This window comes from Panicum virgatum, chromosome 7N, assembly GCF_016808335.1.
Source record: "Panicum virgatum strain AP13 chromosome 7N, P.virgatum_v5, whole genome shotgun sequence".
NCBI classification, from domain to species: domain Eukaryota; kingdom Viridiplantae; phylum Streptophyta; class Magnoliopsida; order Poales; family Poaceae; genus Panicum; species Panicum virgatum.
The window spans coordinates 28008824-28023233 of NC_053151.1; the positions used below are offsets into that span (position 1 = coordinate 28008824).

The 14410-nt window shown below is 49.6% G+C and overlaps 2 protein-coding genes across 2 annotated transcripts; both read right to left on the reverse strand.

Annotated features, from left to right (window-relative positions):
* Positions 1-2948: 2948 nt before the first annotated feature.
* On the reverse strand, positions 2949-4651 carry LOC120683200. The gene is made up of 4 exons (XM_039965225.1): positions 4194-4651; positions 3716-3826; positions 3492-3572; positions 2949-3366 (listed from the first exon to the last, which is right to left on the reverse strand). The coding sequence occupies exons 1-4, from the start codon at positions 4542-4544 to the stop codon at positions 3292-3294; spliced, it is 618 nt and encodes a 205-aa protein (XP_039821159.1). The 5' UTR covers positions 4545-4651; the 3' UTR covers positions 2949-3291.
* Positions 4652-5897: 1246 nt separating this feature from the next.
* Positions 5898-8268, reverse strand: LOC120682361 (DNA-binding protein S1FA2). The gene is made up of 3 exons (XM_039964216.1): positions 8114-8268; positions 7955-8018; positions 5898-6296 (listed from the first exon to the last, which is right to left on the reverse strand). The coding sequence occupies exons 2-3, from the start codon at positions 7979-7981 to the stop codon at positions 6081-6083; spliced, it is 243 nt and encodes an 80-aa protein (XP_039820150.1). The 5' UTR covers positions 7982-8018; positions 8114-8268; the 3' UTR covers positions 5898-6080.
* Positions 8269-14410: the final 6142 nt, after the last annotated feature.

The window sequence follows — 14410 nt, forward strand, 5'->3', positions numbered from 1 at the left end:
AGATTATTGTATCTACTCCTTTCGTCTTAAAATGTAAGGTAGTTTAAAATTTGTGCACAAATGTAAGACATCCTATGATCATTTGGGTCAATCTCTCTCTCCCAACCATATGGGCTAGGAAAGTAGGAAGTAATAAAAGGAATGAAAATCTCCTAGGTTTTGGTGCGGCAACCAATAGCAGCTGATAATTTTGCAATTAATTAACCAAATAGAGGGTACATGTGTCTTTTTCCTATCTCTTTTTTTTTGTTGGTAAAAAACTACAACGTATATATTTTCTCAGTCAGCAAGCAATATATCCGTTGGGTGCCAATCCCACCACAGAGCAGCCACCTTTATTTTGTTCATCATCTATAGTATTGTATCCTAACCTTTGCGCCAAAGCACACGTACCTCTCAACTATATATGGATGTGCATCATTTTAACTTTTTATATTTCTAAGGATCGCTTGAGAAATTTTGTATGATTTTAATCTATAAAGGAATTTCTGCGGGCATTCTGAATTCATGTAAGATTTCAATTGCCAAACCAATTCGAAACCTACATTTTTTCCTTCCCTACGATTTGTTGTTCCAAAAAGGTCTAAGGTCAGTCTCAATGCATACTTTCATTGTACAGTTACTAAGAGTAAAGACCTGGTAACCGAACCAGATAAGTGTTATGGAGATGAAACTCCACATCCTATAAGACTCTTCTTTCTCTATACTTATAAATATCCTGTCACATCAACAAATTTTTTAATGCCCATAAAACGGTTATAAAATTCTATTGAGATTGGTCTACGAAGGGTTCTCATGTTTATACCGAATTACCGATAAAGTCTTTCATTTTTCTAACTTTATGAATGTTAGTCTCTGTGTACGAGCAATTGTTTTTTCAGTGTTGTGACACATACCAGCACCACACTCCCCTCTCCCCCACACGCGGCCCTTCGCTCCATCACCCCACTCTCCTCCAGTCCCAACTCTCCCAACTCGCCCGCCGACTCGCACACAAAAATCTAACCGGTGGTCCTGCTTTGCTTGTGGTCTCGCCCTCCTACCTAGCGGCCGCTGCCATAACAGCCCATAAGCCCATAACCATAGTGAGCTGCCTCCCATAACCCCCTTTTAGATGACAGCACATTAAGCCCTTGTCACAACTTTGTCGGCAATTGATGAATTTGTAGTAGCAGAACGAAAACTTCGCTTGAGCAATAACGAAAAACCAGTGCTTTTAGGAAGCCTACAACTCGTCTGTTCTCACCTGCCCCCATCCACATCCACCTTGCGGCACCTACAGCGATCACACCCGCTGGGCCATGGGGAGAATTCAGGGTCGGCTCAAAGGGAAGGGCAGCCAGGGCGATGGCCCGAGGCCCAACGAGGAGGGGGTCCAACATCTAGTATGTTGTAGGCAGTAATATTTCGTTTAACTCGGAGTGTATGAGTAGACAAACAGGCATATAGGTTTTTCGACAAATATTAGGAGTCACACGTATGACTAGCAGTCAAACTGTCACATATGATGGAACATTTTTTTTATGCTGAAACAATTGTTCCTGCAATAAAAAAAATGATGTCATGTAATATTTTATTTTTTTAATATTTACCACGAACTGATATATTAGGCTAACCTAACTTCTTACTTTGGACTCATCTAAGAAGAAACTAGCTCATCATGCCTAACTTCCACTCGGAGGCCAAATAGCACCCGGTCTTCCGGACTTCCGCACTTTCGTGCCGCGATCGTGACTCGGGTTCGTCGTTTCGTTTTCATTTACTTTCGCCCGAAGCCGGCGCTAGGTGTTCTCCTTCTCCAAACGACCAGACACAGACATCAGAGACCGGAGTCCGATGCACTCACGCACGCACAGGCCGGTCGGCGTGGTGGCACCGCGGGCCGCACGAGCATGCTGCCTTGGCGCTATTACCGCTCTAGCAGATTGAAAGTAATTCTAGTTTTATGTTTCTATCATTTTAGTTTGTAATATTAATATTATTATTCATAAATTATATATATTAATAGAATTTCTATCTTTCTTTTATTACCATCACAAATAAAAAATAGTTGGTTTAAAGGGCCGTCTGGCTCGCCTAGACCCCTTGACAACCATGAACCGGCCCTGGGGAAGATAGATCCTCTGCAGTAACTTGTGGACCTGAGTCTACATGTCAGTGACTCGAGTGCAGCCGCAAATACCGTAGAGGATCCCTGTCGGGTCCATGGTCCATGATCCGGCGACCCATCTCATGCTTGGACCAGACTACCACGGTACCAGACCTCTGTACCTGCTCGATCATCAGTTAACTGCAACGCAATCAACATCATGTGGTCTCTGTGCCATCATGCATCTACGTAGTCATGCATGGCCGAGGACCAACCTTACGCGTACATGAATGAATCCAGCGGCCACTGTCATCGTTTCACTGGACTTGATTGGGTGTTGCGTGTTAGTACAGAAGTACGTAGTCATCTGCTCCTACAGTCCCTACTGCATCAAGTATGTGTCTCTGTGATCAAGTACTTGAAGACCATGCAAGTATCCAGAAAGGATGATCTGCTCCCTAACCCCGATTCGAGAGGGTTCATTCATGGCTGATCGATCAGGCCCATGCTATGGTTATATTCAGAGATGGAAAGAAACCGCTTTGCGGTCAGTACCGAACTGAAGCTTTACCTTGGCGGCCTGTGCACGTTCTCCGGCAAATGCGGGATCGATGGATTATTGCTCACATTAATCTCTCTGCTTAGGCTCTGAAATGGCCAGCTAGTAGCAATAGCAACGCCCCTGAAATGTTCTCGTAGCATGGAACTGGTTCAGAATCAGAACTCTGAAATCTGAATCTAATTAACCCCTGAATCCCTGATCCCTGCAGGTGAGTAGTAGTTTCAGAGTACCCCAACCTGTGATCAGAAATGACTGACGACCTCGGTAGCAGCATGTAAAACAATCGGGAAATTGCTGTTTGCATCACCATCAGCACAAAAACGGAAGGGACAACTACTCTGAACAAACACTATATGTCGTAGTACGGTCGACAGGCCACCCTCCTCTTTTTCAGCCTTGTTCCTGGTACTTCGTTGCTGCTTAAATACGTCAGTTTTACTCGACAGTGACAGTACAACGAGACTCAAACCAGCTGATGAAAGAAAAGAAACAAAAGGAACAGAAAGAAGAAGGAAGAATCACTCAATGAGAAACATCAGTTACAAGCAACACCTTGAACAAGTCCCGAGTCCTTATGGCACACTGAGATTACAGGGAGGCGGCGAGCGAGCTCTCGGTGGAGGTGAGCATCAGCTGGCGTCTAGTAGAGTGAGTCTACTGTCTTGTTGAGCTCCTCAAGCTTCTTCATCCGCATCCTCTCGCTCTCGCTCACCAGCTGCATCAGTCCCGGCGACGCAGAGCAAGATCAAGTTTTTAGTGGTTCAGAAGTTACGGTATCAAGAGTTGGTGATTACAATGACCTACGGGGTTCTTCTTCCTTCAGATTCAGAGAGATTTTACCTCGATTAGCCTGTTGACTAGCAGCGCTTTCTCTTTGCTCTTCTCGTTGTACGCCTCCAGGACCCCCTTGTATTCCTTCTCCTTTTGTTTCAGTAGACAAAAAAAATCCACATGTCAACTCATGACGAAACTACTTGAACACTGTCAGTTGGTTTCGCTCGAATAGTCATCTCAATTACACCATTTTCCAGCTAATCCATGCCATGCGTATGTCACATAGTCACCTTCTTGACGCAGCTCTTGCCGAGAGGCTTGAGCTGACGGTTCACCGTGTCAATCCTCTTCCGTATCGACTCCACCTCCTTCCGCGTCGGATCCGCCATGCCTTCCAGCTCCTATACAAGCGGAACTATCGCGGTTTAGACAGCGAAAATACCGGACACTTATCAGTCTATCCTGAATCTCATCAAGCAACACGGTGGTTCGCAACTATAGCATCTAGCATCAGCAACCATCTGTACCAAAAATACTAAAAAGATGCTAGGATGGAACCGTTTCTATGAAATTTATCTGAAATTTGTACTAAGACAGCATCAGGATGTCAGGACTGAGGAGGCAGTATTCGTCGTGAAAGTGAAACTAAACAGTGAGTGTCTGAATCGTACGGTGTAATCACAGGAAAAAAGAAAAAGAAAGTGAAACTAAACGCGGTGCAGTAGTTTCGAGGATGTGAGGAGGCAAGGCAACCAGCAACCAACTCACCTGCCTGATGAAGGCGAGCCGCTTGGACTCCTCCTCGACGCGCCCGAGGTGCGCGAACACCTTCTCCCGGACCTCCATCTTGCGCCTCGCAATCTGCTCCTCCTTGGCCTTGAACACCGAGAGCGCCGACCTCGACGAGCCCTCGCCTTCCTCCTCCTCGTCGCCCAGCGACGACGACGTCGGGTGCTTCACCCGCAGCACCATCTGCATCGGCTGCTGCTCCACGCCGCCGCCGCCGCCCTGCATCTCGTCCTCCTCCTCGCGCACGCAGCAGCTACCTTCTCTCGCTCGGCGGTTCGGCGCGGCCGGTGTATCATCTCTTCCCTCTGTTCCCCTCTCGCCGCCACTCATAGCCCCAGGCACCAGCACCCGCCTCTGCCTCTGCCTCTGCCTCTGCCTGCGAGCCGTCACGCTGTCACGCGTCGTGGCGTCCGTCGCTTTCCCTGCGATACTGGGTGTCTAAGGCCCCGTTTAGATGTGCTCCGTAAAATTATTGAAAAAGCATCTTTCAATATTTAAAGTATTAAATATAAACTAATCACAAAATAAATTACAGAACTCGTCTGTAAATTGCGAGACGAATCTAATGAGTCTAATTAATCCGTCATTAGAGGTTGTTTACTGTAGCATTACTGCAGCAATTTAGCTTCTGATTACGGTCTAATTAGGTTCATTAGATTCGTCTCGCGATTTACAGGCAGCAGTCGCAATGCGTTTTTTATTTCGTCTAGATTTAAGTCTCCATGCAGGTGCCGGAAAAAAAATTTGGAATTTTGATTTTTGTAACTAAACACGGCCTAAGCAACCCGGGGGAACAGTGGCCGGTAACATGCCTCATGGTAACCCCTGCGACGGCGAGCCAATAGCGTTCAGCGAAACTGAACGCACGGTTGCTTCTGCCGGACACCACCGCCGACGGCGACGGCGCGCGACCGGTCACGGCGGCGTACAGTATGTATGGTTGCCGGCTTGTCGTTTGGTGGTGAGTGCCCTGTGGTCAGAGGTCGAGTACAAGTAACTCCTCCCCCCGAGAACAGTGCCGGGGAAGCCGCTCCGGTGAGGTGAGGTGAGGCGATCCTTTCCGCCGGGTTGGTGCGCCGGTGTCTCGACGCGCTTGGACGTCGCCGAGGCCTCGGGCTACGCATCGGCGTCTCGCAACTTTTCCCCGCCTACTGTCCTCCCGCTGGGGAAAAAGCGAGGGGGACATGGCGCCCGCAAGCCTACAACGCGAGGCTTGCAAGGCACACGCGCGGGCTCCGGCTCGCCGTCGGCGATCGCCGCTGATCGAGATGGGACGTGTCCGTCCGAGAGGAGTGCCAGGCAAGACAGAGCAGCACAAGCGTCAAGCAGTAGCTCCAACGAAATATCTCATGGGGGCTAAAAAGTCTGACGTCCCAGCATTTCTCTTCGTTATCCTTCTGCTTGCCTTTTGAAGCACGGCGACATTACAAGATTCAGAAATCTTCATTGCTCCTTATAACCATGATTACCAACGCTAAACGACCATCATAACTCATAACGTGATGTGAAATCATCTCAGATCTTGTTGAATGTCGATCGCTCACCGGTTGGTGGCTTGGAAAGCCAAGCTGCAGTCGGTCTTGTAGCCAGACCGACTGCAAAGTATCAATGTATATATTCATCTTAGATTTATAAGTTGCATAGGTTCTCGTTTACCCAGCACCTCAGCATTTGAAAAGCTTCTAGAGGACAAGAAACAACGGAGTAGCTCAATTTAGGCTAAAGGTTCATCAGTTGCTGAAACACAATACAAATGTACCATTCAAGACAAAGATTCTACAGACTCACTTCAGACACTGCAGCTCCAGCTGGTCTATTTTTTTTTATCATGTAAAGAGGAGCTCAGGAGATTAGCAGCATGGCTGTTTACTCTCCTGGAGCGGAGACGCCCTGCTTCAGTTTTTCCCTCTTCAGCTTCTTCTTGGAGACAGGCTTCTTCTTCTTAGGCGGAAGTGTCTTCTGCGCGTACACATACAGCGCATAGTTCCCCACAAAAAAGAGCAGCAGGAAGCTTGCAACTACAAGCAGGACTATCATTCCTGGGTTCAGGCCCTTGTTCACCTCCTCGATGATCACATTGTTCTGAAACAATGGTAATCTATGAGAAAATAAACAGGATACCGATGACAACTGTAGTGGACTAAGCGCATGGATCTTGTAATATCATATACGTAGGTGAGGACAATCAAACAACAGCTGAACAAATATACCCTTCTTTACAAATGGGACAGACCAAAAGCTGACTGAACAGAATAGCACGGTAACATATCAGTAACTGCACCATATAGAGCACTTCAGCAACGGAAATGTTTACCCCGCATCTGCAAATGCTAGTCATGTCGCAAAAATGAAGCTTAATTTGACCGTATTAGTACCGCACATGAAGTGATACAGGGCAAACGATGAGAAGTGATCTAGATACAGACTATAGTCACAATTTAGAATAACATATGCAGATTAGCTAGCACAGATATGCACAAAGATCAATGGATAGCAAGTTAGCAACTCAACAGCCAGAATTACTGGAAATGTTTAAACCTAGATCACATGCACCTAAATAAACGAAGCCATTTAAATTTACATAATAGTTGAACAAAAGCTACACCAACCATCAACCAAACATTGACTTAAACAACAACTTAAGATTACACATGCAAACAGAACAGCGACCACGTACCCAGGTAAGCGCATCAACAACAACAACAACATAGCTTTTTTTCCCAAGCAAGTTGGGGTAGGCTAGAGATGAAACCCGAAAGAAATAAGTTCAAGGTTCAGGCACATTGATAGCTAGTCTCCAAGCGCTCCTATCCAAAGCTATCTCTTTAGAGATATTCCAATCCTTAAGGTCTCTCTTAACCGACTCATCCCACGTCAGTTTAGGTCTACCTCTACCCCTCTTTACATTATCGACCCGCTCAAGAACCCCATTACGCACCGGCGCCTCAGGAGGCCTTCGTTGGACCAGGTAAGCGCATCATGATATTAAAATTTTCAAACGGGGGATCATACAAGTCTTAAGTCTGCTGGTAACCTCTTATTTGTAGACGGCACAATATATAAAAAACACCAAACTAATCAAGTAAGGATAATAGATAGCATCAGCTAGATAGAGAATTGAACAAAAATAAAACATTGAAGACTAATTTGATCAAACATGATCCACAATGTATCATGCCCCGAGCGCTCCACATTTGCACCAGTCAATATTCTTAGGTGATGAATTTGTAGCACATGAAACCAAAGCTCACGAACAAGATAAAAGCATTTTGCAACCCTTTTCCTAGGACAACCGAAACATGCATTTCTCTAAACTAGTGCAATTACCGTATGACCAAAAACCTATTGGTTCCGTAGAAGGTTTGCCCAAAGCCGGCAGATCCAATCATCTATACCTCAACTTGGAACAAGATGCACCAAAATCATCTACAACTCCGGCCGGTCAACGCTTCCTGCTCTACGCCGGAACAGCAACGACCCCAAGCTCGCTGCCACGGTGAGAACCAAGCCAAAACCCACCGGGAACGGAGGAGGTAAGCATCAGATCTGAACTTTGCATGCGCATCGCACAGCTAGATAGCAAGGGCGAGAGGGGCTGAAGGAGGGAGAGGCAACCGTGGTCACCGGATCCCCCTTCCACACCGGAGCGGAGAAAAAGATCTGAACTTTAGATGAATCCTCGAGCCAAAACAGAAATCCCGCACCCAACGAGGAAGGAAGAGCTCGACGAGACCCCTTACCGCCGAATCCGCGAACTGATCCGCCATGGCGGCCGCCCGATCTGAGCCAAACACCCCGCCCGCTCTGAATCGGAAGATTAGGAGGAGTTAGCCGAAGAATGGAAGAAGGTGTGCACGAGAGGTGACGAGGATGAATCGTAGGATCTGAACAAAGCTCACCTTTGCGCTACTGGTCCCTGGGACCTTTGCGTCTTTCTCCTGAGCTCGCCCCCCTTCGCTTACCTCGCCTCCGCGTGTGGGTTTTATGGGTCGTTTGATCTGGAAGTTTCTAGCGCAGCGTTTTTCACGGGTTTTGTCCGGTTTTCCCAGGGGACGTGTATTTGTGTCATATTTGTTTCTAGTGAGGCAGTTTGCAAAATTGCAAGGGGTTTTTACTTTAATTAATGGATCAGCTATGGATTACGAAAATCAGATTAAAAAATGTGACTGCTGACCCAAATAGATAAAGTATAGCTACTATAATTCAAACTCTGGTGTAGCTAGTTCACATTATATCTATATACGTAATGTTTGGTAAGCATAAAAGAAAAAAAAGTACCTTATGTGTTTAAATCAACCAATTTAGTTTACACTATTGATGATAAAAATTTACTCTCTCCGTTACAAAATATAGGATAAATAGTTATATTATACTCTATGCTCTATTATAAAACTACACGGTATGCCTCCGCATCAGCTATCCTCAATATACCTTTTTTATTAGGTCGTGTTTGGTAGCACTGCGATTCGCTCTGCTCTGCAAGAATCGAGCAGAGCTATATTTGAGTCTTTGAGGTACTTAGGGATTATATTTCGCCCCGGAGATTTGTGCTTGTAGGCTAGGGTGAATATAGCGGACCAGCAGATCTGGTAGTTGACAATCGTTCGGACTTGGTAAAGGTTGTCGCAGCACCTGGAGTAGGACAGATGACTTATCGCGATGCCCGCTGCTAATGCGCTGCTCCGCCATGAATTGCTCCTGCTGCCCATTTACATTGTCTCAAAGGAAGGCATAATAAATCACATCGTTCTTTTTCCAACCGAGCAAATTCCTTTCTTCCACTATATACCGGAGGAAACTCAGGTGGTACTATGCTACAAAACACGGTAACAACCTCAACATGTATAAAAATTAACAAAATATATGGATGGATAAAACATGCTAGTATTTACATTCATGCGAAAATTGAGGTTGGACCAAAAAATTTGCAAGTATGCACAGTTGAATCCGCAACAATCCATATGATGGTTTGTTTCTCCTTACACAATTTTTATAAAAGTCAAATATTGTCTGAACTTATATGCTTGTATAGTTGTATGTCCTAAACATCCATATTCTTCATGCTCGAACTCACTTATATTTCTATTTTCTACTTTTATATTTGTTTACATCCGAATTTCATTTGACTGCAACTTTGAATCCTTAAACTAGGCGTATGGCCCGCGAATTTGCGCGGCTAGTATTGAAAATTCAAATATTTATATGTCATTGTATTCTTACTATTTTTAAAATTATACTATTTGCTATCATACATCATCATGTTCATTATCGTAAATTATGTCTTATTGTTGGTTAAAACAATTCAAATATAATCTACCTATAATAACAATTTGATTTATCGAGATTTAATAATATTATTATGCATATAATTATTCTTATTTTTGTTTTATATTGATTGATTGTTGTTAGCTTTAGTCTTTATTAATAGTATATTTGTAACTGATACATAGTTAAATAATATTTTAATTTAATTTTTCATAATGACATTGGTGGGTAATTTATTATCTCATAATGTCATTGGTGGGTAATTTTTAATTAGACACACGAGTATTTTAGGCTAATTTTTATTGTAATGGTAGTGGTGGGTAATTTTTATTTTTCAATTTTTCTCCGATTAACGTGGGAATTTCTAGGCCTTGAGAATGAACGTGGAGGCTCCGTTTGTTGGCCAAATAATAAAATAATAGATAGATTCTCGTGGGGTTCGACAGCTTTATAAGAGGCTAAACAAGAATTCCATTTCACATGGCCACACCATTTAGGTACAATCTGGCAAACTCCAAAGGCGTTCACTTCTTGTTCTTATTTGCTCTGATTTGTTCGTGTGATGTGGGGGATAGCTGAATTAGGGTAAACCCGCCCTCACGTTGGAGGCTCTGGGAATTGGACTCTAATTCTGCTTGCTTTATTAATGAAGCCGACCCCCTTATATAGAGGCCGGGATGATTACAATTCTCCTAAAAAGGTCTCAAACTTTAATGAAATTACTTCCTATAATTAAAATACATGACTCATCACATGTTTTTCTTCCTCCTTCTCTTATACTTGCGGCCCACAAATGAGTCCACAACACTTCCGCCCTCCTTTTTAAACAGCTCGTCCTCGAGCTGAAATGATGGATAGCGCTCCTTGAACGACTCCAAAGGCTCCCAGGAGGTGTCGGCCGCTGGGAGACCGAGCCACTGCACAGAAAGCTCCCACATGCCACGGTTGAGTCTTGCGCGCAGCACCTTCTCAGGAGTAGGAACAGCTCGGCCATGGTCGATCGGCGGTAGAGGTACTAGCGCAGCTGGAGGATCGCCCACATGCTTCTTGAGGAAGACCACATGGAAGACGTTGTGGATACGTGCTGAGACTGGCAGCTGTAGGCGATAAGTGACGTCCCCGATGTGCTCCAAGACCTGAAACGGACCATAGAACTTGTGTGCTAGCTTAGCAGCTGCACTGGATGTGATGCCCGCCGTGGCTCGGTGGTTGAGGCGTAACCACACCCAATCCCCCATTGCAAACTCCACGAAACGGCGAGAACGGTCGGCTATCTCCTTCATGATGTCCTGGGCTTGGTGAAGGCGGTCGCGAATGTCGGCGAGGAATGTGTCGCGCTCGAAGAGCTGGCGGTCCAGGGCCACCACCCGAGCCAGTCCCGCCCTATAGGCTGCCAAGGTGGGAGGAGAGCGCCCGTAGACCACCTCAAACAGTATAGCTTGGAGCGATGTCTGATAGCTAGTGTTGTAGCAGTATTCGGCCCATGGCAGCCACCGCAGCCATTGCCGAGGCCGATCACCTGCCAAGCAACGCAGGTAGACACCCAGAATCCTATTGGTGACCTCAGACTGCCCATCCGTCTGGAGGTGGAAGGCAGAGCTAAGGCGCAGCTTGACACCGGCGAGGGAGAAGAGTTCTGTCCAAAACTTGCTGGTGAAGACGGGATCGCGATCGCTCATAATGGAACAAGACAGTCCATGGAGCTTCACAATGTTGTCGAAGAAGGCCTGGGCGACGGAGATCGCTGTGTACGGGTGGTCCAGCGCGATGAAGTGGGCGTACTTGGAGAAGTGATCGACGACGGTGAGCACCACTGTCTTGCCGCCGATCCTGGGAAAGCCTTCGACGAAGTCCATGGCGATGTCCGCCCAGACTGAGCTCGGTACCTCCAGCGGCTGTAGCAAGCCAGCCGGGTGAAGGTGCTCCGTCTTGCTGCGCTGACAGATGGTGCAGCTGCGAACGTAGTCGCGGACGAGCTTGGACGCGTGGGGGCTGTAGAAAGACGCCCTCAGGCAATGTAGCGTCTTTTGGGCCCCTTCGTGGCCGGTACCATGGGCGTGCTGAAGAAGAACCGGCCACAGGGAGGAGTCGTCGGGCACAAATATGCGCCCCTTGTGGAGCACCAGACCGTCCAGCTCGGTCCAGGCGGCCCCTGCAAGGCCGTCGGCGATCTCCTGGCACTTGGCGATGAAGGAGGGAAGGGACGCCACCTCCTGCTTGAGCTCGTCGAAGAGCTCGAACTCTGGTTGGGACAGTGCCAAGGCGTTGACGGCGCACTGATCCTCGTCACGCCGGGATAGAGCATCGGCGATGACGTTCTGGCGCCCCGGCCGAGACTCCACCGTAAAGGAGTACCCGAAGAGCTTGCTGACCAGGAGGTGCTTGAGGCTGCAATGGTCTGTCCGAACGATGAACGGGCGCGTCCATAGGTACGGTCTCCAGTGACGCACAGCCTGCACAAGACCGATTAGTTCACGTTCGTAGGCTGCCAGCTTCATGTGACGGGGCGCGACCGTCTTGCTGTAGAACGCGATGGGGCCGCCAAGCTGATGTAGTACGGCCCCAAAGCCCGAGCCCGAGGCGTCACAGTCAACGACGAATGACTTGTCGAAGTCGGGAAGCTGCAGCACGGGTCCCGTGGTGAGAGCGTGCTGGAGGGCACGAAACGCGTCCGTCGCTTCCGGCATCCAGCAGAAGGCCTCCTTCTTGAGGAGGGCGGTGAGGGGCGCCGCGATGACGTTGTAGCCGCTGATGAACTTCCGGTAGTAGCCCGTGAGGCCGAGGAAGCCCCGGAGCACCCGCAGTGTCCGAGGCAGCGGCCAGGCCTGAACAGCCGCTACCTTGGACTGGTCCATGGCCACGCCATCGTCGGTGACGATGTGGCCCAGATAGACCATGCTCTTCTCGCCGAAGGAGCACTTGGACCTTTTCAGCACCAGCCCGTGCACCCAAAGGGTGTCGAAGACGGTGCGGACGTGTTGCAGGTGCTCGCTCCATATCTTGCTGTAGATGAGGATGTCGTCGAAGAAGACAAGAACGAAGCGACAAAGGAAGGGCCGCAGTACCTCATTCATGAGCGCCTGAAATGTGGATGGCGCGTTTGTGAGGCTGAAGGGCATCACCAGGAACTCGAAGTGGCCATGATGGGTCCGGAAGGCCGTTTTGTCGATGTCGGCGGTAAACATCCGGGCCTGATGGTAGCCACTACTCAGGTCGAGCTTGGTGAAGAACACTGCACCGTGGAGCTCGTCCAAGAGTTCGTCGATGACGGGGATGGGAAACATGTCACGGACGGTGACGGCGTTGAGGGCGCGGTAGTCGACGCAGAATCGCCATGTCCCGTCCTTCTTACGCACTACCAGCACCGGAGAGGAGAACACGGACGTGCTGGGGCGTATGATGCCCTGCCGCAGCATGTCCGCGCACTGGCGCTTGATCTCGTCCTGGAGCAGCTGCGGGTATCTGTACGGCCGAACCGCCACCGGCGCTGTCCCGGGCAGCAGGTGGATGTGGTGGTCGAAACTGCGGCTCGGGGGGAGAGACGTCGGCGGCTCGAAGAGGTCGGTGAACGAGTCGAGGAGGAGCTGGGGGTAGTCGATCGCCACTACGGCCGTGGCAACTCGCGGCCCGGATGGGGCGCCCTTGCCGACGAGGCGCACCCGGCGGCCACTGTTCCAGAAGGACAGGCGATGGCGCGCGCAATCCCAGTGGAAGGAGCTGAGGGAGCGCATCCAGCGATACCCCAAGACCAGCTCGTAGCCCTCCAGCGGGATGACGAAGATGTCGATGTTGAAGGGTTCGCCGCTGATGATGACGCGGACGGCGCGGCAGATGCCGGAGGACTACAGCCGCTCGCCATTGGCCACCTTGACGTGGACACCGCTCAGGGGCTCGGGTGACAAGCCCAGACGCGCTACTGTAGAGGTCACCATGAAGGTGTGCGTGGATCCCGAGTCGACCAGGGCGGTGATGGGAACGCCTGCGATGTCGGTCTCGAGGAGGAAGGTGTCGGTGCTGCCAAACCCCGTCATGGCGCACATGGAAACCTTGACGGCCGGCTCGGAGTCGTCGTCGGAGACGTCGTCCTCCAGGGGGTGTCTTCGGAGATCTTGATGGTGTCGACCCCCTTGCCCTTGCACACCTTGTTGTGCCCCGGGAACGAACTTCTCGGGGCAGTTGAAGCACAAGCCGCGGGTGCGGCGGTCGTCCATCTCCTCTGCGGACTGCCGCCGGAAGCGCGTGAACGGCGGGGCTGCTGGCGAGGGGACTGGCGGCGGTGTAGGGGTGGCCGATGACGCCGAGGGCGCCATCCGAAGCTGGGGGGGGGGGGTCGTCGCGGCAGCTGGGGCGGCCGGCGGCGCTGCTGCTGAAGATGTCCTGGATCCGCGAGGAGGAGGGCGCCACGCGGAACGCGACTCGGTGGTGAGCAAGGTCGAACGCCGCTCGTACGCCCGAGCAAGGTTCATGGCGTCCTCGAGGTGCTCTGGATGTTGCAGCTCGACATCAATCTGCAGTGTACCGCCCAAACCGGCCATGAACAGGTCGGTCTGCTACCGTTCGGAGACGTCGTCGCAGCGGGCGAGGTGGGTGAGGAACTGGTCGATGAAGTCATCGACCGTACCCGTCCGACGAAGCTGAGCAAGCTCGCCGAGGGGATTGCTGCGGATGGAGGGCCCGAAGCGACGGTTGATGGCCTGAACGAATTCGGGCCACGATGGAACGGCGCGGTTGCGCTCCAGCCGAAAGCACCATCGGGCGGCTGCCTCGTGCAGGTAGAAGGACGCTGTCCAGGTCTTGTTGGCCTCCGGGGTGCGGTAGGCGAGGAAGCACTGCTCTCACTTGTGTAGCCAGATCGCCGGATTGTCCTTGCCGTAGTAGTCGGGAAACTTGAGCTTGTGTGCTGGAGAAGGATGGGGAGGCGGCGGATCAGA